The sequence below is a fragment of the Amia ocellicauda genome, chromosome 21, assembly GCF_036373705.1.
Source record: "Amia ocellicauda isolate fAmiCal2 chromosome 21, fAmiCal2.hap1, whole genome shotgun sequence".
NCBI lineage: Eukaryota > Metazoa > Chordata > Actinopteri > Amiiformes > Amiidae > Amia > Amia ocellicauda.
Genome location: NC_089870.1, coordinates 1,077,229 through 1,101,810, shown reverse-complemented (window position 1 = coordinate 1,101,810; position 24,582 = coordinate 1,077,229). Strand labels below are relative to the sequence as shown.

At 43.0% G+C, this 24,582-nt stretch overlaps 1 gene segment (V, D, J or C); it reads left to right on the top strand.

Moving 5' to 3' along the window:
* The first annotated feature begins 2,706 nt into the window (after nt 1-2,706).
* LOC136717329 (T-cell receptor beta-1 chain C region-like) overlaps nt 2,707-24,582 on the top strand; it is a 46,617-nt gene continuing 24,741 nt past the window's right edge. The window contains 2 exon segments of the C gene segment in view: nt 2,707-2,785; nt 3,143-3,310. Coding sequence covers nt 2,743-2,785; nt 3,143-3,310 — 211 coding nt within the window.

Here is a 24,582-nt window from a genome sequence, read left to right as displayed (position 1 = left end):
ACTTTGCTCGTGGCGAGGGTGCATCTGGAGAGACCTAAACCTCCACAATATGCATTATAATAACAATTATAATAAATACAATGTAATAATTACATATCTTTATGAAAGCATAATAATAAGCAAAATGGCAGCACAGAAATAGTATAACCAAAAACGTTATCGATAGTTTGTATTTGCTGTAGTAAGTTATCCTATCTCAATTTAAGATACACATACATTACAAATAGTTCCCATGCATCCTAGCTGGTTCAGTGATCTTAACAATGAAAGACTTAATATAAAACCAAAATAACAACGTGTTCATAACCTAAAACAAAACAAATCGCAAAAACTGAAAAAACTAGTCCTAACCCGTGGTGTGCCGTTCAGTGCTCTTTACCGAGTGTGCATTCAGGGTATCCTCATGTCAAACCATTAAACTTTTACAAACTGATAGATATCACTTAAAAGAACGTAATATGTCAATAATGTGTTAATTGTGTTAATTCCTCACTTGTTGATACATAAAAATAATGTCCTAATTGCAATGATTTCAAACTGTGTTTTCTGTGCTGGTGAATTGAAACCGGTGATAACAATAACATGGATAACATACATGGCATTAAAATCCCTTTTATTATAGCAAGATGCTTAGATAAAACAAAATACGTACTACAATTCACAGACAAGGTACCTATTTAAGTTTTCAAGAAAATAGGTTTCACAATATCAGTGATTAGCAGAAAACTGAAACCAACTCCTGCATTAAAGTGACTGAACATGATACACCTTCTTTGACATTAACACATTATTGATATGTGTGATTTATGACAGTTTGTTAAAAAAAATAATGGTATCAAGATCAGGCCCGGCAACACGGGGGGGGGCGCAAAAGGGGGCAATTCTTTTTGATCTAGTTATGAATTGTCCATGTAGAAATGTCTTGCGGTAATGTGCATTCTTGTTACAAAACTGAGGTGCATTGTTGCAGATACATTCTGTAATTTTACTCCCCATGAACGTGGCATTGATGGGACGGAGAGTCTCCGTTCCTCCTCCACCTGCCCCCCCCGCTGTGCCACATGTGGCCACCGCACGTTACCTGCTTGGAGCGGTGACGTGGTCTGCCCCCTCTGTCCGAGACCGGACCAGGGGGGTAGAGCAACTGCGCGTGCACACGGGAGCGTGCGGGGTCCCAGTCACGTCCTGGAAGCCAGCGTCGCCACCGCGTCATCAGGCTGTCCTCCTCTCCAAGCGAGGGTGGGGCTTCAATGGATCCTGCTTTCCACCTAGCCCTTAGCCCCTCTGTCTCCTCTGTCAGGCCAGTGACTGCTGGGGCTTCTGTTCCACCGCTGGCCGTGACATTTAGGGGACAGAGAGGGAGGCCCGCAGAGAGGCGTCCCCAGGCCCCCTCCCCCTCCCCCTCCTCTTCCTCACCATCAGTCTCATCTACACCGAGACGCCGGCACAGGTGCCGGAGCTCTGCAAACAGGGAGCGAGATGCTGCCATCCTGGTTCTCAACTGCGATGCCAAGGGACCTGTCCTGTCCTAACAGGCAGTGCAGGGTAACAGAGGCAATGATCCGCCGAGCATATGAGGCTGGAGTCCCTGCTGGCCCTCTACATCGCCCAGCTGGTGGAGGCCCCGGATACGAGGCCCTCAGGGGTCACACAGCCTACTTGGGAGTTGGCTGCGGCGGTAGACCTCCTAGTGACAGTCATGCGCCATGGGGCACGTGCGAATGGCCGTTTGCTGGCAGCAAACAACTCTGGCTGACAGGACCCCTCTGATGGATGCCCCCATCTCACCCGGGTTCACGTTTGGACTGTCCGTGGAGAACATGCTGGCACGCTCCCTCCAGGGGAGAGAGCAGTCACTACAGCTCGCCCGAGTGTACCCCCAAGCAGCACCTCTGGGCCAGGCCCGCAGACAACCTGCAGGGCCTAGAAGTCCAGCCCCCAGGCACCAGCAGCCCCGCCCTCCTGCTGACCTGCACCAGCGACTCACCACCAGGCAGGCGCCTACCCAGGCCTGCCACGGTAGAGCCAGGCCAAACGCCAGGAGCTGTGGAAAGAGGACGGGCTGCGACAAATGTCTTCAATACGTTCCAAGTGCATGCGCTAAAAACCCCTCCCCCTTGGGCAGTGCTTCTTTTCTCAGATAACCACGGTTACATACGCAACCTATCGTTTTACCTGATATATTAAAGGTATTTTAGCATCTTAATTAGAATAATTAATTATTTCAAGTCTGTGTATTGAAATTCGGGTGCAGCCGTTGTGCCCTTCCCATTTGTGTAATCGCTGTAGTATTAATAAATATAATTGTTGCAACTTACCTATCTGTGTTGTGGTACCTTGGGGTCCTGACCTGAACCTCTGTGGGGAAGAGTTGGGTGTGTCGAGCCCCTCACTTGTGAAACTCGAGGTGGTGTAGTTGATTTAAAGAGTGTCTATTTGGACTCATAGAGTGTGACACAATTTATTTATTGTGTTCAAAGTATCATTGTACAATGAAGCCACTTGTTCTGACCCAAAGTGTACTCTGCAAATCTCATACTATGCAGTTCAAACCCTGTGATTAAGCAGTCTGCTTAGTGACTGGAGATGGGATTTGAGGTGCCTCCACTGAGCTACAGCCACTATTCAAGAGACAGTTTGAATCCCTAATTGGCCCGCAGGCTTTATGATGTCACTTCTTCAACTTGTTGAATCCAGAGCCAGAAGCCAGTTCCTTCAGAAAGTCTTTTCAGCTGGGAAACAATGGCACTCCTCTGTCTGCTCATGGGACTGTACCTCACTATCAGTAAGAGCTTGTACATATCTGTGTAAATAGCTCAGTTGTGCAATTAGTTGCAGCTAACATACAGATACATAATAAAGTTATTAGTAGTAGTAACAGTAGAAGTATAGTATTGTAGTAGAAGACGTAGTAATGTTTATATTAAAAATTAGCTTTCAAGATCTGTATATAGAACATCAATGTATGATTTAGAAAACTTGTATGCAGAATATGCTTTTTCATTCGTGAGGAACCCATTCATTAATACCATACACAGTGTATTTCTAAATGAATAATATACATTATACATTACATGTACAACAATTTACATTACACTTGATGTCCATTGGTTATTTTCATACATTCTTGTTTGTGTTACAGGTTTTTCTGATACAGTCACTGTCACTCAGAAGCCTCCAATCTTATTCAAAAGCCCAGGGATAAATTCTGACACACTTCACTGTGAACATGATGATAATACTCACTTCAATATCTTCTGGTACCGACAGGACAAGAAAGGAGGATTTCCCTTGATAGGTTATTCTACAGGTAAAGACAATGTGCATTTAGAACAAGAATTTAAAGACTCAAAATTTAAAATGACCAGACCTGAAACCAGAAAATCCACATTACAAATTTTGAATCTGGTTTCTGGAGACACGGCAGTATATTTCTGTGCATCAAGTGTTTCACAGTAACTCAGAGCTGCCTTACAGCTGATTAAAAACTGACACTCCACCACAGCTCTCACATGCACTGCGTATTTAAAACAATACTTCCTGAATTAAATATGCAGCAGTAATACCAGGAAGTATGTGCAATCCAAATAACAAAATTAAAGATACATTATTTATCTGTGGGAATCTTTGAGTCCCATCCATAAAGGAATGCTGAACATTCCCATACATTCTCTTGGAATCTCCATGGTAACACTTTATATTATGGTGTTGCTTGCTTATTATGGTATATGTATATTAATAATATATGCTTAATATTGTTATGAAGTGTTGGTAAAGCATTTGGTAACCCTTTATTTGAACACCCCTTTGTGTAGCCTACATAACACAGCCATAAGACATTCATAACCAGCCATAACCGTTTTTCCAACTGACATAAAACGCACATAAGTACTCATAACACTAGTTATGTGTGACGATGACAAAGAGGGGAACAACCTAAGGCGGGGCATGAAGTCTGCCGGGCTGGAGGCCCTATTACTAAGAGTAAAACCCTAGACTAAAACCGCCTTTAATACAGGGAGATTGTTCTAGCAATCATGACAAAATGAAAAAAAGACAATAATATTTAAAAATATGTTTTAATAAAAACACTAAAAACTCAACTAAAGCTAAGCCTGTCCTGCCCCCCACAAAGTCAAAGTCCCGGGAATGCTGTGGAAAAAAAGGGGGTCTCTTATCCACCAATGTTCATTTGAAGTTGTAGCGAGTGGAGGTCTCTGTAAGGCTGGGCAGCACGGGGTCCCCCTTATGCTGTGTCGGCCTCCAGACCTGGAGTGCCACCAATCCTAGGAAGGGAGAAAGAAACAAGAAAATGAAAATCATGAGGGACCTGTCGTTTGAGGCCAGGTAAATTAATCCACACACTACAGATGTTATTCTCATTCACATCCCTCTGCTATTCTTTTCCCCAGTGTGTCTCTCTCCACAGGTGCACTACTCTCCGCCTTGGGCCCAGCTGAGTGCAGGGGGGACACACCATCTATACCAGCCCTGGAAGAAAAGTATAATTAGTGGGAAATCATTCCAGTTTCTTTACTTGGACTGATTGTTTCTCTTTTTCCTCAGAATACTATATTTGTGTCAGAAGGAGACAGCCGTCAATCAGGAAACATGTGCAGCAAATGTCAACTAAAACTCTCATTCAAGACAAGAGAGTTTTCCCCAGAACATATAAGTGCTTATCCTGCCGTGAACAATTCCCCTGTTCCAATCAGAAGCTTCCTCTTTTCCTCAAGGCTCCATCTTCCTGGCCTTTATTGCTCCTGATCGATGCACACCCTCCTGGACCAATTAGAATGAGCCAGTAAAGCAAAATAATGTGTTCTATTTTTCCAAGGAGTTCTGGGTCTACTTTGAAAACTCAGTTCAATTGAATTAAAAAAAAGTTTATTTGGCATGACAATTTGGCAAGGTAAGACAAATATTGCCAAAGCATTTACTGCAAACAACTAAAGGCAACAGAATAAGTTAAAAAATATATATTAAAAAATTATTACAGGATACATATTGTACATTTACAAGAACAATATTTAACATATAATATATTTTAAAATAAATACACAAATAATAACAATAATTTTAAATAATGAATATATAAATCACATATACATTTAATAAAATAATTAATTTGCCACAACTTTTATTTCTAACCAGTATTATAATTAACGTCACAACATTGTCTCAACGTAGCGGTTTTTACAGCCATACCACAACCTTAAGAACAGTGGAAAGATTTACAAAGACGTCCAAAACAGAAAAATACTGGGCTGGGCTTTCAGAAACTTATTATTATATGTTATAATTGAAAATATTATATTACATAGTGTAAATAATATTAATAATTAACTTTAATACTAATAATAATGTAGTGGTTTCAGTAAATCTCAGGAAACACAGATGAAGAAATAACAAGTTTATTACACAAAACATAAATACAGGTTACCTGGAGCTCTCCTCTCACATGAAGTGAAGAAAAAACCTAGAGATGTGAGCTGGAAGAAGCCTCGTTGTATATTTGATAGATAATAGGTTACAGCAATCCCAGTTCAATCCAGCTGTCTGAGTTCAATTTTCCCCATGCATACTTATACAGTTGTTGATCAGGTATTCAAAAGACAATAGCTGTAGGCCTATATATTCAAGAAACAGTGAGCCTTAAGGCAGAGGCAGGGTGACATGACTTTGTTAGATTTCTGTAGTATCCTTGCATGTAAACTAATAATTAAAGTAGTTTCCACGAAAGGATTAATATTTGTCCCACTACAATAACAACAACAATAATATAAATAATTTAAATAATAATAATAATAAGAAGAAGAAGAAGAAGAAGAAGAAGAAGAAGAAAAATGTATACACATTTTCTACAATGTGTTAAACTGAACAGAATTTGTAATAATGGTAATTCATAGTGGCAATAAGGTACACTAGTGCTACAGTAGTGTCATGCTGGGACACTGTTTGTAGAACTGGGAATAGACACCCAAACTGGTGTCCCCCATACCACAATGTCATATTTTTACATACAAGTCTAAAACAATGTCTACAATTTTAGAAAAGCAAACCTTGAAGGTATGAGGCTGCACTTAGAAGAGTTAGACTAGAGCACACTGGATACAGACTCAGTTGAAAATGGATGGTTATATTTTAAGAATATTCTACTTGAGGCTCAGGAGAAATTTGTACCAATACTTAGCAAATTGAGGACCAAAAAACATTGGCCAAAATGGTTAAATAGAAGTATGCAAAAAAATATCAAGAGAAGGAAAATGTTGTATAAAAAGGGATAGAGATGAAACAAAATACAAAGAATATGTTGAACTGCAAAGAGATCTTAAGAAAGGGATCAGGAAAGCAAAGAGGGAAATAGAAAGAAACATAGCTCTTGGAGCTAAAATAATGCAAAGAGCTGTTTTCAATACTACAACAGCAAGAGGTCAATAAAGGAAGAAGTGAAATGGCTAAAGGGCAAAAATTGAAGTATCTTGAGAAATTAACAAGGTGTGGCAAATGTTCTAAATGAGTATTTCACAGAGGTTTTCACAAAAGATGAAAGGGAAAACATACCACAGGTTAACAATCAGTCCATTCAAACCCTAAGAAAGATCAGGATAAATGAGGAGGAGGTACTAAAGGGAGGGACTAAAGGGCAGAATTAAAAACAAACAAATCACATGGGCCAGATGGGATATTTCCAACAGTACTTAAAGGAATAAGGGAAATTATTTATAGGCCACTCACTAAAATATTCCAATTGACACTTAGAACAGGGGACTGGAAGACAGCAAATGTCATACCAATCCACAAGAAAGGGGACAAGACTGAGCCAGGAAATTACAGACCAATCAGTCTCACCTGCATTACTTGTAAAATCTTGGACACAATTATTATTCAGAAAATAGATAAGAACATAAGAACATAAGATGAGCATCTTAATGAAAATCATATTCTTGGTGATAAGAGTTTACAAATGAGAGGAGGCCATTTGACACATTGTGCTCGCTTGGTTTCCATTAATAACTAAGTGATCCAAGGATACTATCCAGTCTATTTTTAAATGTTTCCAAATTTTCAGCTTCAACCACATTGCTGGGGAGTTTGTTCGAGAAAAACACTATGCCACAATCCCTCTGGGACCACACTACTCAATTTGATTTCATAGCAGACCCTTATCCAGGGTGACTTATAATCATTACAGTATATCATATTCTTTCTACATTTTACCCATTTATACAGCTGGGCATTTACTAGAGCAATCTAGGTGAAGTACCTTGCTCAAGGGTGAACCAACAACTCTCCACTCCAGAGTGCAAAGCTCTAACCACTACTCCACACAACACACCCCAAGTTTGTTGGCTTAGGCCAGAAAGATAAATTCTTAGCTATTTTGTCTTTGTTGATGCTATGTTGGGCAGGTTTGTATTTGTATAGCACCACTTTGTTAGCTGTTTGCCAGCACTTTGTTTACTTTGCCAGCAGCCTGAGACCACTCGGCTCTGCGCCATGGATAACACCAGGCCGCACTCGTGGGATCCCCCGCTGTTCTACATGGCGCTCTGAGCCTTTGCGCTCGAAGTAGGCCTCCACAAAGCCGCGCTGGTCTCCTGGGACTACAAGACCATCTGTAGCCAGATAAGATCTACCCAGGAGACCAGCAGAATAGAAGATTTCCCTCCCAAAACCTGCCGGTTTATCTGGACTAATGCTACGCATGTTTGCCTCACAAATACGCAGAAAGATGTCTCCTGGATGGCCGTGAGTCGGTGTCTCCCCACACGAGTGTTCATGTACAGAAGGGGCCTGGCCCCGTTTGACACCTGCCCCTACAAGGGTTGCCTGGGAAGGGAGACAGAGGCTCATATCTGTGGGACTGCCCCTCCACTTGCAGGGTCTGGCTCCTGTTTTTCCCGTTCCTCCACAGGCGACCGCCCAGCAGATCCTCTATGGACCAGCTAAGGGACTGACATCTTCAACCCTGAGGTGCTGGTGACGTGTCGTCTGCGCAGTGAAACAGGCCCTGTGGGAGGGACGGAACATCCGTCTCTTCAACAAGCAGGAGCTGGACCCAGTTGTCATCGCGTGGAGGGGCATGGTACTAGTAAGAGACTATGTCAATCTGGAGATCCACCAGAGGGGCAAGGAGGAAGCCTTTAAAAACTGGCATCTTCAAGATCTGGGGAGCTTAGTATCCCGTGATGGGATCCCACCTTCGGGGACGGATACTCCCCCTGCTGGAGCCCGAGTTCGAGATCTTTTATTCTTTAATTGATGAATGATTGCTTTTAAAAATGATTTTTAATTGTTTTTAATGAATTTTGGTTTTAAAATACACTTGTTTGAGTTTTGTTTTGAATGTTGGGTGTTTTTTTTTTTTGTCTAATACATTGACCATTTTAATTGCGTTAAATGCACCAGATTGTTTTGGTTTTGTTTTCTTTGTTGCTTTTGTTTGTTTTTTTTATTTATCTGGTGCATTTCCTGTTAATTTACAATGTATTAGACTGTTTTTGTTGTTTTGGCACTTTGACAAAATTTACACATTTAATTGATTTAATGCTTTAATGCATTTCTAAGTTCATTTACTTTGTAATTTTGGTTTATGCACGATAACATTTTAAATGTTTTCAGAAATGTTTTTAAGAAATTGATAAGTATTACAATTTTGAATGTTTTTATTTTGTACATGTAAAATACTTTACCTGATAAACAGTATTTTGTTAGCTGTTTGATATATGCATGGCATACATTCTATGTGAATTCATTGTCTGTCTTCATCTGCAGTTTTACAGTTAAATTCATAGAATATTTAGTAAACAACCTCAGCTTCATTCATTCTTCTTTGAAGCCATGTTTACTATCTGTCAATTTGTGCAGCGTAATGCACATTGGGCACAGAAAATTTAGTGTAAAAACATGTATGGTGTATACAACATAAAAATAAAAGGAATACCAGGCAAAGATTAAAACAATGAAAATATGAGTTAATACACTCTCTATACCCATAATACCACATTTTGTATACAAAAAAATAATGTGTATATATATATATATATATATATATATATATATATTGTGCTGCATTCACTCAATCGATTTTCTTCGATTTTTTTGCACCAGTCAGTGTTCCCTTTCAAATCGAAAGATAGCCATTTCCAAATGGGAAGAGCCTTCTGACCTGCCAATCAGTGAAAACATGTACCAAAACTGCCCAATGGAGTCCTGCCATTTCTTCTTTCACCTTGCCAGTGATAAAGCTTGTGCTTCATTGTGCTGAGAAGTGTGTTCCCCAGCTCAACAGAATGTGGTATATTTTCCTTTTTTTTCTAATGGAGTATTTTTTGCACTCTTCTGAGTATTTGCAAGGTGGTTAATTTTAAAGAGCGTGCTTTTCAGAAGGAGGTAAGTGTACAGTGGCAGTCACGCACATAGCTGGATTATGCCCCTCTACAGAGATCTTCTGTACAATTGATTACCTCTTTTGTACCTTTCAGATTACTACAAAACATGAGTGTGCTGCTGGGAAGGGAGAAATCCAGACAGATTTCTGAGACTTGGTCCACAGATCACTCCTCCCTGTCCCTTCTTGAGCTGATTTATCTCAAAGCTGACTCCTCTCCCTCTCGATGTCAACCATCTCAATGTCGACGACTCCTGACATCGACGCCTCGACGTCGACCTCCCCCTTGAATCGACACTCTCCCAGCAAACTAAATCCCTGTGATGCCAACCTGTGATGCCTGGCATTGCAACCTACCTTGAAGGGCTGAGGGAGAAGGATTTACAGCTGGAGCTTCTCACCAATATGAATTCCATCACTTCTCCCGCTGCAAAGCAAAACTGCCCTCGGATGACGGGCATGAGCACACACTGTAGGCATTCAGGGGAGAGGGGGGGAATACTTCACCAGGGCCACCAGGCATAGGAGAGCTGGTCACTCCCCAGTTTAAGAACATAAGAACATAAGAAAGTTTACAAACGAGAGGAGGCCATTCGACCCATCGTTTGGTGTCCATTAATAACTAAGTGATCCAAGGATCCTATCCAGTCTATTTTTAAATGTTCCCTAAATTTTCAGCATCTACCACATTGCTGGGGAGTTTGTTCCAGATTGTGACAACTCTCTGTGTAAAGAAGCGTCTCCTGTTTTCCGTTTTGAATGCCTTGAAGCCCAATTTCCACTTGTGTGCCCGGGTGCGTGTGTCCCTGCTGATCTGGAAAAGCTCCTCTAGTTTGATGTGGTCGATGCCCTTCATGATTTTGAAGACTTGGATCAAGTCCCCACGTAGTCTCCTCTGTTCCAGGGTGAAAAGGTTCAGTTCCCTCAGTCTCTCAGTAGGACATTCCCTTCAGACCTGGAATAAGTCTGGTTGCTCTCCTCAAAACTGCCTCTAGAGCAGCAATATCCTTCTTGAAGTGTGGTGCCCAGAACTGTACACAGTATTCCTCCAGGGCTTCGATGAGTGGCCATTGGAGATCAGCTGCAGGGTCCAGGAAGTGTCTCAGTCCTCCTGGATGAAGCCGGTGTCCGCAATGGTGACATCAATGTCGGCAGAGCTGATGTGTGCCACGGAGGGAGCAGAACAGAGTGGTCTGGGACCCTTTCCTCCCATCATGCCTGGTCCAGGCCAACACACTGTTGGGGAAGGAGCCCCCTGCCCCTACAAACGGTGCCGCACAGACCTAATTCTGAAGAAAGCATACGGGGCAGAGACATTGACAGTCAAGGCGGTGAACACCCAGTTCATTCTCGTGCACTACATGGGGCACCTGGCCCAGCGGAAAGAGAGCACCCCTCAGTGGAGGACGCAGAGGAAATGGAACTGGCGGACGTCTATATGACAGAGCTCCTCAGAGAGGGTGGGAAAGTAATGGGCAGGTCTCTGGCAGCAATGGTCATGGTGAGGCGACACCTCTGACTGACACACGCCAAGCTGCAGGATGCTGAGAAGTCTGTGCTTCTTGATACTCCAATTACACTGGAGCAGATGTTTGGGGAGACCATAGACCTCAGCATTGAGTGTTCGGTGAAGGCCAAGGAAACAGCCTCCAAATACAAAGCTTCAGTAACACCATTGGCCCTACCCACAGCACCAGGGAAGGCAGTGGGTTAGGAGCAAAAACTCTCCACAAGAACAACAGCCACAGACCAGCAGTGCCCAAGGCAGCTTCAGATGCAGGGGCCAGATACAGCAAAGGGGAAACAACAGGCTCTCTCCGGCTGGAGACCTAAAGGTAGAGTTGATACTCCTAAGCCCCCTGCAAAGCTGCCATCATATCCTTGAAGAGATGCAGCCGACATCGCCACCCCCACCACCCCACAACGGACCGATGGCAAGCCTGAACCCAGGACTCAGGACTCAATAGGGCAAAAGCCCTGGTGCAGGAGATCTCTGCGACGCGGGAGAAACAAGCAATACAACTAGTGGAGGCAGAGGACTCCCGAGCAGGTTCTAATCGGGATACTCACTAGTGCCAAAGAAGGATGGAGACTTCAGGCCCATTCTCAATCTGAGGGGCCTCAACAATCCTCATTCTCCCATTGCACAGGAAATACCTGTGCTTCGCCTTCCAGGGCCAGGCCTACAAGTTCTGTGTGGTGCTGCTCTCTCTGGTACCCGGCACATTCTCAAAGTGCATGGATACAGCCCTGGTCCCCCTCATAACAAAGGGGATAAGGATCCTGAACTACCTGGGCGACTAGCTGGTGTGCGCAGATGCCATGGCTACAGGTGGAGGTCATACGCCACGTGACTACACTGGGTTTCTCAATTCACACAGAGAAGAGCTCTCTCAAGCCTGCACAGACTGTAGTGTTCTTGGGAATGAGGCTAGACTGTGTGAACATGCTAGCCTTCCTGTCAAAAGACAGAATCAAGTAATTGGAGACGTGCTTCACATTATTCAGGAGGACATTGACTCTCCAACTGGTCCAGTTCCAAAAGCTGTTGGGGATGATGGCGGCCACCTTGAACATTCTTCCCCTTGGACTCATGCGCATGCGTCCATTACAACGCTGGGTAAACACCCACAGGTTACACCCAGCTAGAAACACACTGCAAATTTGAATGTGTGAATTTAACACCATGAGTGTTCAATTCAACACTTTTGAAGTGTATATATGGGAACCACCACAAAAGTGTAAAATCAACACTTAAAATTGTTGAAATTCTAACACCATCTCAGAGGTAATTTTCGAACACTCTGAGTGTTGGACGAACACCACAATCAGTGCTAATAGCACTGTGCTCAGTGTTGAAACAGCATTTTTCCAAAACTAGGTAGAGTCAAAAATGTACAAATGTAAGCAACACTAGCACAGTGAAAATGTGCATGCATCAGAACACTCTTTTGAGTTATATTACCCTTTACCAATGTAGCCAACACCAATACAGTGAAAATATGGCTTGTTTTTCAACACTGGCTGGAGTTCAATTTGTACTATATTGCAGTGTAACCAGCAAAGTGAACATTTCATATGTTATCTTATGTCAGTAGGTCAATGATATTCTAAAATACTGCACAAGTAGAACAATTTAAAAACATTTATTTTGAACCATGGTGGATTTGCATAAAATGTCAGTTAGAAACAAATGTAACATAAGAGTAACATAAAACATAATGTCACAAATGAACAACATATATTGTGAAGTTATGCGACTTCACAGTAATTCAATAGCATTCTAGGGATCACTAAAATAATGGTGAGGTATCAGGCACAATGGTAAAATCAACTTAAGCCTGGACTTCCAGTGTAACCTATTTAGACCAAATTGTCCGAACAAGCATGCGACTCATTCTTAGAACACTTTTAGTGTCAGAGTAAAGAAAAAAAAAATAATAATAATAATCTGTCAATTTGAATCCAGGCCTTTAGTGTACATTGAGTAATACACAAAGCAACAATCTGAAACAACATAATACAATTAGTCATTTCCATATGTTTACCGGTTTGGCCACTGACACTGGTTTCTCCTCATTTTCCACAACATTAAATGGAGAATACAATGCTGATTATGTCAAACAACAACAATAATAAATGTCAATGTTGGTTTCCTTCAGGGACAATATCTCCAGATATAAGAGGTATGTTTGTAATTAAACACATAGTTTGGGTAGCATTAAGGCCAATACCATTGCCAGGCTGCTGCAAGCTTATCTTTGTTGGATGATTCTTTTTCTTCAAATAGCCATAGTTAAATGCATAAATTATACAGAGCAAGTTCTCTCTTGAGATGAAGTTTTTAACCAAAAATTCAAAGAGCATTTTTATATCATACTGTCCTACCCCCTCCAAGATGTCATGCATGATGTCAAACACAAAATTGTCAGACACACTGAAATATGCCAAGGTGTTTAGGATGCTGTTGCGCTTTATGCCAAAGCATGACATTAACACCCGGATTTTAAACAAGGTGGTTGTAATGCTGGTCATTCAACAATTTGCTACGTAACTTGAGTATCATCCTCACTAAACACAGACTGAGATAAAACCTTGTCAATTATACATACCCTGCAAAAGTAGTTGGCACTAAAGGACTCCATAAACCCAAGAATGCTGTGCCTACCTAAATTGTCAGCAGTGATTTGTGCAATTGTACCATAAACAGGCTCCTCAGAAAATGGAACTACGTTCTAAGACTTTCACATCCTCAAGAAAAGGCCATAGTATCCTATCAATTCCGTATTTTTTGTCATCTTGAGAGTAAAATAAAGAAATAAGATGACTATTCATAAGATATTAATTAAATTTGGGGGGGAGATTTCTGAGAATGAAATATAAACAACCAATTTTATCAATATCTTGTTTGGGGCCAAAGGATTAATCATTTCGAAGTCATCATAATAAACCTGTGTGCACATTTTTTCACTGAAAACAATGGATGATTTTTGAAGTAGCTCCCATCACAGAAATCCTGATACATGTCACTTTGACAGCAAGACTGCATATAACTGCATACATCTTCATTCTTAAATATGAAGTTTAAGGTTTTAAGTAATGGGACGTATATGAATGTATCATTTATAGGGACTTGCTCATACTCCAGAGGTTTTATTTCTCTTGGTGTCGTATCTTACATTACATTATTTGTCATTTAGCAGACACTCTTATCCAGGGCGACTTACATTTATACCCATTTATACAGCTGGAGCAATCTAAGTGAAGTACAATGCTCAAGGGTACAACAGCACTGCCCCAGCCAGTGCTACCTGTACACCTACATCTTACACCTAAATGTACCTCTACAGGTTGAACAACACCCCATTTGTCACTGAAGTATTTATTCCATTTGCCATCAGTATTAAAGTTGCCGAAAGGATTGAGTAAATTCTCAAACAAATCTTCTAAAGACAGTCTGCTGGGGTTGGAAGGGGGGACTAAGCTCAACACTTGACTTTTTATACTTGAGCGGAGTTCATTCACATACTCTTCCATGTTTTCAACTACTGACAGGATTAGGTTAGTTGCTACACCACTTCCCTGCAGTTTAGCTATAATGGATGTATACATTTGTTGAGTTTGCTCATTAGTCATAAGAGATACTTCAGGTTCTTCAAACAATTCTGACTGGGTTGCTTCAGAGATGCCTGTTTGTAATGGAATGCCAGTAAGATCTGAAACTGTTGACATTTGTGTAAACAAATCATTTCTTGACATAATATGCTCATCACCATGAATGTTTTTAAGATGTTTCCTAAAACCTGCAAAACTTCCAAATTGCAAATAACACCCATCTTGAGCACAAAGCAAACTTTTTGCCTGGATAAAACCCATGTGAAAGTTTAAGGTGGCAAATCAACTTGTTGTGTCATGCAAGGATTTACATACGAAGCACCTATACATTGTTTAACAATTTAGCTCTGAGCTTCTTTACTTTTGGGCTTTCTCTGGTACAACCCACATCAATGTTGTACACAGTTGTCTGGAGAAATGTGTACATGCTACTAAGGGATTCATCATATGTTAAACTGAAAACAAAATGAGCCTTGAATAGCTCATCAAAGGCAGCTAAGGATGTGCTCGCCTGACATGGGATCAGCTTTTTGTCCATCACTATGTAAAAGCTGTGGACATTTGCTTTTGTGGTTCCTGATGCAAGTAGGTAAGGTTGATATTGCCTCTCAATCTCGTTGAGGTGTTCATCTACTCTCTGACAGGACTGGGATCAAAAACATAAAATACAAAAAGAGAAGAAAACAATGGGCTAGTTGCTAGCATTTGGGGAGGTAATGTCACAATAACCTTATTCAAATCATTGAGATGAGTAAACAGTTAACTTAAAAGCTAAAAACAAGACAATGTAGTTGCCAACAAACCTTGTGAAACTTCATCAAATGTCCAACAGCTTTGTGCACACTTATTTTCTGTGTCCTCTTCCTTCCAGAAGGTTGCAGTGACAGGAGATGCAACAGGAGGAGGATTGAGGATAAACCAAGTTTTATACCTGGACTGTTATTCAACACAGACACTTTGTTTTCTGCAGAAGTAATCAGCCTCTGTAAAACTGTTGTTGGTGTTAAGGTCCCAGCTTCCTTGATGACTCTCTCTTTAAAGCATGTGCCCCATTTCTCCAGAAGTCTTGCAGCAGTGTTAGGTCCAAACAGCATGGCAAAATCTTGAAGTTTCTGGAAAAAACAATATGGCATGTTTTTAATTATATGAAACTGCTGTCCTCTGCACAGCATTTAATAACTTAATGAATGGTACCACAATTGTAAACAATCTGGGAATTTAATAACTAGTTCCAATGACCAACCTAATTACTTAACGAATACCTACCAAAGGTGTACTGCACCTTCACAAGAACACTGGCTTTGTTACAAGTCTTTAAAATGAACATGGTCTTTAAAATAATGCTTAATTTTTTTTCACCAAGTCAGACAAGCCAGCCCATTAATATTTTAAAACTGAATTAACATTCAGTTCAGTTGAAAGGATACAATAAAAATGAAAGTGCTTGCAACCCTAAACAAAATTAGGCTACTTGCATCAGGGGCTGAAATTAACTTTTTAGTGAACCAGCCACTTAAGACTCTTTGCCAACCAATTTGTTTTTCTCTCAGAAAACATTAGCATGCTTTGCAATGCTTGTTATACAATAATAGAGCTAAATACAATTTAAACATGCAGAATTTAACAATTCCATTATAGCACGTCTTTTTTTTGGCAACTTTTTATTTTTACTGATAAGCTGTTATATTCAATGATTTAAATATAAAGGGTGTGTGTATTAAATCAATGCCTCCTCTGTACAATTCTTAGCAAATTTGTCGGTGGCTACATTAGTTAATAGCGAGTTTTTAAATTAAGCATGTTCAAACTGCAAACTCGTGGAAGTTGTCTCACTGTGAAGCTTTAGATTTGGGTCTGCTTAAAGTTGTGCAATAGAGCCTAGAGCTAGAATATTTTGTCAAAAGCTCAACATAATTTAGATTTTTGAGTGTGCTTAACTTGATGGTGATGCACTGCATTCAAAAATAAAAGGGGAGTATCTTCATCAGGATTCCTCTGCTGATTCGATATACTGACAGAAAAGACCCTGTCAATCATTAGGAACTAGTTTTGTGAATGGTAGTTGGGTGGCTATACACATTTTCTATCTACCCATCAGTGTGGTTGGTAAGATTGATATATTAACCTGCTACTGACGAAATGTACCTGCATTTTGCGACTGGTTGTGTGCTAATTTCAGACACTGTTCAATGTTAATTAACTTAAGACATGAAATACAATAGACTCACCGCTTCAGTTTGGTAGGCCATGATCTCCCCCTTTACCATACAACAATTCGGGGTACTTGTTCACTCTACAAACAGTCATCCTTGAGCTAGCTAACATTTCCAATCAAAATAAAAACAAAAATCAACTAGACTGAACCTCATAAATGCTAACATAACATGAGCTAGCTAGCAGTATATGTGTGTCGTGCTGGATTTTTCTTGACAAAAAATGGCGTCACACGGTACAGGTTACATTTCTAATTTTAGCTATAAAATGTCATTATCTAAGTCAAGCTATCCGATGTAAATTAAGCACTAAAATATTTTTAACATATCAACTGTTAAAATTCCTACCTGTTCGGCATGTGTGTGGTAATGGCGGCTCTCATACAAAAACGAAAAACGGATCAGGCTTCGAAGACACAGATGTTAATCCAACACTCGGTGGTGATGGGTTGATACAACACTTCGATTTAACACTGGTACTTTTGGTGACTAGGCACTAGGTGGTGTCAATCCTTTTAAAAACAACACCAATACGCCAACACTTCAACTCTAAAATCAGCAACACTGGAATTTTAACACTTTTGAATTTGCTGTGCAAACATCACCGATTAACAATGACCCCAACATGCAGGAGGACACTGTCCTGGTGGCAAAATCACGACAACCTGCAACCTCGACTGCCCTCACAGAAGGGATGTCATCACCACAGATGTCTCAAACACAGGCTGGGGTGCTGTCTGGAATGGAATAGGAGTGAAGGGGACGTGGAGTGGTCTCTGGTCATCTGCCCACATCAACACACAGGAGCTGCAAGCAGTGCTGCTGGCGCTCCACCACTTTCATCATGTTCTGTCAGGCTGCCCCAGACTACATTGTGTGGCATGCAGACTTCTCCTGTGAATGCAGGACAATCTCCAATTGATAAGGGCAATTCACCATCTCCGCATGTCATATCCGGATTGATGGCGAGCCCCTGGGTCTCATTTCCTTGCTGCACAGTTTTTAAAGGGAGCTCCACTCGCCCCTACACTTCCCGCATGGCACCTTGATGTAGTGCTGGACACACTTTCCCAAGCCCCATTTGAGCCACTGCAGTCAGCTGATCTGAAGCTAGTGTCACTTAAGAATGCTGGCAATCACCTCTGCAAAACGCGTGAGCGAGTTGCATGCACTGTCTGTACACCCATTGTGTGTCCGTTTTGTGGGAGATGGCTCCAGGTTCACACTACGGCCTAACCCAGCGTTCCTTCCGAAAGTGCTGTCTCCATTTCATGTCAACAGGCCTATTGAGTTGATGGCTTTTCATCCTCCTCCCTTCACTTCGGAGCAGGAGAGTCGGCTTAACCTGCTCTGCCCTGTGCGGGCCCTCAGGTGCTATTTGGAATGCACTAAGCGCTGGGACCAACTGTTTGTGTCCTATGGAGCGTGGACACAGGGCCAGGTGCTTTCAAAGCAGAGTCTCTTGCAATGGATTGTGGACACTACTACAATGGCCTATGACTCCACTGGGACCCTGGTAACTGGACACCTTTTTTCATGGAGCCCCCTTGGCAGACATTTGTGCGGCAGCAGCTTGAGCAACGCCACTTACATTTGTCTGGTTCTACAGGTAGGACATGATGAGCCCGGTCCCTTCCATTGGGAACCGCCTGGCTCGACTGAGCCTGTAGGCTCTGGTTCCTGGTCTCTATTCCCAGTCTGCCCCTGTTAGCACATCCTGGTTGGAGCTATTTTGAACCGTGTTCCCCTTCCTACTATGCCTTCCAGTCAAAACCCAAGTGAGCTGCTCCTGGACTTGATGACTGGTTTCACGATACAGGCTTCTTCTAGGTTTCCTCCTTTCATTTTTCCTTTAATTCTAACAAGCTTTCCAGTTCCTGCTGACAAGCATTCCCATAGAATGATGCTGCCACCACTATACTTGAGGGTAGGGATGGTGTCAACATGGAGATGGTCTCTGTTGGGTCTGCGCAAAACATAACATTTGGCATTTAGACCAAAACATTCCAATTTGATCTCGTCAGACCACAACATGTTTTGAACAAAGAACAAAGCCTGATAAGAACTAGTTTCCAACAGCAATATGGGCTTGATACATCATACATTAGCATGTCATGTTTTCAATGAACGAGTCATTACCATATGTTAATAAGCCATGGCATTAAAGGAACAGGACTCTGCAGGTGAATGAATGATGGCAGTGTGCTGGACAGAGGCGAGTGCCATGTTCCATGTTCTGTTCCATATCTGGCATCATTCCACACTGTGCAATGCACTCAAGTCTGGACACACAATGGACACCTCCTCGGTAATATGGTAGTGCACACCTCTATGCCACTGGACTCTCGGGCAAGCCAGCTGAGAAGTTGCTCAAGTCACCGCATCTAAGTATCACTTTTTCTCTCGCGTTTCCTCATTTAGTTAAGTTACATTGACTGTTTATGTGGTTTGTTGTTTAGCTACGAATCTTGCACCTATTTTGTAAGAAGAGCAGCGACTGTTTGTTAGTGAATTTAGCAAGTAAATTAGCGCACTCGACATGCCCTGTCTGCAATCAGAAGCGTTACACTATGTAGGCTGTGATTATTTAGCATTTGTTTAACATTACTGGGAGCTATTGTTCCGTGTAACTGCGTGTATCTGGCACTGTCTTTGTCTGTATTCAGATATTAAGCAGCCATTAATTGTGCTATTAGCAGTCCTGCGTGGGAGGGAGGGCCGTCCTGACCAGCCTTGTGTCATTCAACCAACACAGGTGTTCGTCCTGATCAGTTACAGGTGTCGTATTTAACTGCCCCCCACCCCTCTGCGCCAGCAGTCAGTGCCCGCAGCCTTCAGTGCCCCCCTTCCGAAAGGCCACGCTTACAAAGGGCAGGGACTCTAGCTGTGGGGACTCCAGCGAGGAGAAGACTGCGAGGAGACACTGCACAGCAACAACAGGCAACCATGACGATCTCTCCGATTCCTGTCCTGCTCTCTCCTTCCTCTCGGCGTGCAACTGCATGCCATTGTTTCCCTAATCCCTCCAACCTCATCTCTCTGCCTCTCCCCCCCTCCTCCTCCCTTCCCGCTACTCCATTCTCTGGGGGCCTGTGGAACTGCCACTCAGCTTCCAACAAGGCCGACTTCATCTCTGCCTTCGCCTCCCACCAGTCTCTGGATTTCCACGCTCTCACCGAGACATGGATCTCCCCAGACAACTCTACCACCCCTGCTGCCTTATCCTCTCTCTTTGTCCTGTCCCACTCCCCTCGTCTTACCGGGCGGGGAGGAGGAACAGGGCTCCTGCTCTCCCCTTCTCTCCTCTTCTCTGTCCCCCCCTCTCTCTCCTCTATCTCAACCCTCAGCTTTGAATTCCATGCAGTGGAAATCACCTCTCCCTCTCACCTCTTCCTTCTAGTTCTCTACCATCCACCTGGTCCACTCACCTCCTTCCTGGATGAACTCGACTTTCTTCTCACCTCCCTCCCCTCACTGTCCTCACCTACCATCCTCCGGGGAGACTTCAACATCCACCTCTCCAACCCTTCCCACCTCACCCAAGAAGTCTTACTTCCAATCTCTCTTCGAATCCACTGTCAACAACCCCCGCAAACTCTTCTCCACCTTCTCCTCCCTCCTTGCGCCCCCTCCCCCTCCTCCTCCCCCATCTCTCACTGTTGATGATTTCGCCTCCTTCTCCTCCAAGACATCCACAGGCTCTTCAATACTCCACCCTCATCTCCCATCACACCGACGTGTGCCTTGGACCCTCTCCCTTCACGCCTCTTCCAAGCAACCGCTCCTGATCTTCTCCCCTTCATCTCCTCCCTCCTCAACTCCTCACTCCTCTCTTGCTGTTTCCCCTCTGCATTTAAATAAGCTGCTGTCATCCCACTCCTTAAGAAACCCACCCTTGATGCCACCTCTCCTCAGAACTACCGCCCTGTCTCCCTACTCCCCTTCCTCTCAAAGACTCTTGAGTGGGCTGTCCACCATCAGCTCTCTGACATTCTGTCCCAACACTCACTCCTTGATCCTCTGCGATCCGGCTTTCGCACATCTCACTCCACTGAGACGGCTCTCCTGGCAGTCACTGACTCCCTCAGCTGTGCTCGGGCGGCCTCCCTCTCCTCAATCCTCATCCTCCTTGACCTCTCCGGAGCATTTGACAACCGTTGATCACTCCATCCTCCTCTCCTGCCTCGGTGACCTTGGAATCTCTGGGACTGCTCTCACCTGGTTGTCCTCCTACCTCAGTGACCGGTCCTACCAAGTGACATGGCGAGGCTCCTCATTCACCCCCAACCTCTCCTCACAGGCATTCCCCAAGGCTCCGTCCTGGGCCTGCTCCTGTTCTCTCTCTACACTCGCTCCCTGGGCCCCCTCATCGCTTCCCATGGTTTCTCCTACCACTTCTATGCTGATGATGCCCAGATCTTCCTGTCTTTTCCCTCTTCTGACCCTCTCATCCCCTCTCGCATCTCTTCCTGCTTGTCTGCTATTTCCGCCTGGATGCACTCGCACCACCTCAAGCTCAACCTCTCCAAATCGGATCTCCTGTTTTTCCCCCACTCTTCCTCACCTTCTGCTGACCTCCCCATCTCGATCCCCTTGGAATCCACCACACTCTCTCCTTCTTCTTCCACTAAAAATCTAGGAGTCACCCTCGATCCTGTGCTCTCCTACACCCATCACATCACCACGCTGACACACACCTGTAGATTCTTCTTGAGCAACATATGCCGGATCCGTCCCTTCCTCACTGACTACTCGACTCAGCTACTCATCCAGTCACTGGTCCTCTCCCACCTGGACTACTGCAACTCCCTCCTGGCCGGCCTGCCTGCATCTACTACCCACCCGTTCCAGCTCATCCAGAACTCTGCGGCTCATCTGGTATTCTCTCTGCCACAGTTCGCACACGCTACTCCACTGCTCCGCTCCCTCCACTGGCTCCCGTTACTGGCACGCATTCAATTCAAGACATTGACCTACCGCTGTCTCAACCACACTGCACCAAGTTACCTTCAGACACTCGTCTCTCCATACATCCCCTCCAGACCACTGCGTTCCTCCAGTGCCAGAAGACTAACTCTACCTCCTCTCCACTCTCCTTCCTCCAGAGCCCACTCCTTCTCACCCCTTGCCCCTAAATGGTGGAACGACCTGCCCACCGAAGTCAAAACAGCAGAGTCCCTGACCTCATTCCGGAGCTTACTCAAGGACAATGGTATATTATCTTTCGTACGCATGGTACGCATCTTTTCCGACAGTACTTGTAATATTAGTCCTCTATTCGTGCTAGAGAGCACTTCATAGTTTTTATTATGCTTCTCGCGTTTTTGATTGTTTTCCTCCTTACTTCCTTTCCCGTAGCCCTTGACTGTGACCCTACATCTTGACAGCACTTAGCTTTCACCGTCTAGGATGTAGGACCTCACTTACTGTACTTGTGTAAATTGTAAATTGGAATTTGTAAAATGTATTATTTTGAATTGCTATGTTTAAGCTAAATTGAATTTGTAATGATTGATGCCTTGTACTTAACTGTATTTTTGCACTTATGTTGTAAGTCGCCCTGGATAAGGGCATCTGCCAAGAAAATAAAAAATATATAATAATAATAATAATAATAATAATAATATACCATTGTCCTGACAGGGCAAACAAAGAGGCTCATATGTGTAGTATTGCATTACAAACTAAATATTTTGGTCGTAGTAGTAAATATTACCCAATACCCATAATTGTCTATATGTATGTAGGTCATCACTAACTCAAACATAATCATATTATGTACATTACCACTGCTGTTTATCCAAAACAGGTGTGTAGCACCTACTGCAGTGCTGTGTAGCTGCCATAAGTAAGCTGTTTTTATCTTTTGAAAATACAGTGCTTACAGTGCACAAAGGGGGTGATTTGTTTATTTATTTTACTTGTTGTTGTTATTTATTTTAGCGTTGTTATTAAATTCAGTGCATATTTGGATGTCAGAGAACTCAAATCTACACCCTCCCCCGCACAGAACGTTTGAATCTTGACACACCAGCAGGACACCAGGTAAAGATAAATGTAACAATGTTTTATTATACACAATAAGCAGCAATAAAAGACAGCTACAGGCAACACATTCTTATTAAAGGGAATGCAATACCAAATAAATTACTATGCTAAAACCTATTTAAAAATACCTTTATTAAGACTATTATAAAAACTAATGTCCCTAACTAAAACTAAATAAGCAATTCCCCTATACAGTGAGGGAAAAAAGTATTTGATCCCCTGCTGATTTTGTACGTTTGCCCACTGACAAAGAAATTATCAGTCTATAATTTTAATGGTAGGTGTATTTTAACAGTGAGAGACAGAATAACAACAAAAAAATCCAGAAAAAACGCATTTCAAAAAAGTTATAAATTGATTTTAATGTTAATGAGGGAAATAAGTATTTGATCCCCTATCAGTCAGCAAGATTCCTGGCTCCCAGGTGTCTTTTATACAGGTAACGAGCTGAGATTAGGAGCACTCTCTTAAAGGGAGTGCTCCTAATCTTAGCTCATTACCTGTATAAAAGACACCTGTCCACAAAAGCAATCAATCAATCAGATTCCAAACTCTCCACCATGGCCAAGACCAAAGAGCTGTCCAAGGATGTCAGGGACAAGATTGTAGACCTACACAAGGCTGGAATGGGCTACAAGACCTTCGCCAAGCAGCTTGGTGAGAAGGTGACAACAGTTGGTGCGATTATTCGCAAATGGAAGAAACACAAAATAACTGTCAGTCTCCCTCGGTCTGGGGCTCCATGCATGATCTCACCTCGTGGAGTTTCAATGATCATGAGAACGGTGAGGAATCAGCCCAGGAGGGAGGATCTTGTTAATGATCTCAAGGCAGCTGGGACCATAGTCACCAAGAAAACAATTGGTAACACACTACGCCGTGAATGACTGAAATCCTGCATCGCCCGCAAGGTCCCCCTGCTCAAGAAAGCACATGTACAGGCCCGTCTGAAGTTTGCCAATGAACATCTGAATGATTCAGAGGAGAACTGGGTGAAAGTGTTGTGGTCAGATGAGACCAAAATCGAGCTCTTTGGCATCAACTCAGCTCGCCGTGTTTGGAGGAGGAGGAATGCTGCCTATGACCCCAAGAACACCATCCCCACCGTCAAACATGGAGGTGGAAACATTATGCTTTGGGGGTGTTTTTCTGCTAAGGGGACAGGACAACTGCACCGCATCAAAGGGACGATGGACGGGGCCATGTACCATCAAATCTTGGGTGAGAACCTCCTTCCCTCAGCCAGGGCACTGAAAATGGGTCGTGGATGGGTATTCCAGAATGACAATGACCCAAAACACACAGCCAAGGCAACAAAGGAGTGGCTCAAGAAGAAGCATTGAATGTCTAATCCCTAGACAGGAAGGGGGTGCCTTCCCTGGCTATACCATCTACTCTAGCCCGCGGCTAGAATCATTACAAATTCAATTAAACTGAAACATAGCAATTCAAAATACATTTTACAAATTCCAATTTACAATTTACACAGGCAAGTACAGTAAGTGAGGTCCTACATCCTGGACGGTAAAAGCTAAGTCAAGTGCTACGGGAAAGGGAGCAAGGAAGAAAACAAATCGAAAACACAAGAAGCATAATAAAACTATGAAGTGCTATCTAGCAGGGATAAAGGACTAATATTACAAGTACTGTTGGAAAATATGCATCTTGAGTAAGCGCCAGAAGGAGGTCAAGGACTCTGCTGTTTTGACTTCGGTGGGCAGGTCATTCCACCATTTAGGGGGCAGGGATGAGAAGGAGCAGGCTCTGGAGGAAGGAGAGTGGAGAGGAGGTAGAGTTAGTCTTCTGGCACTG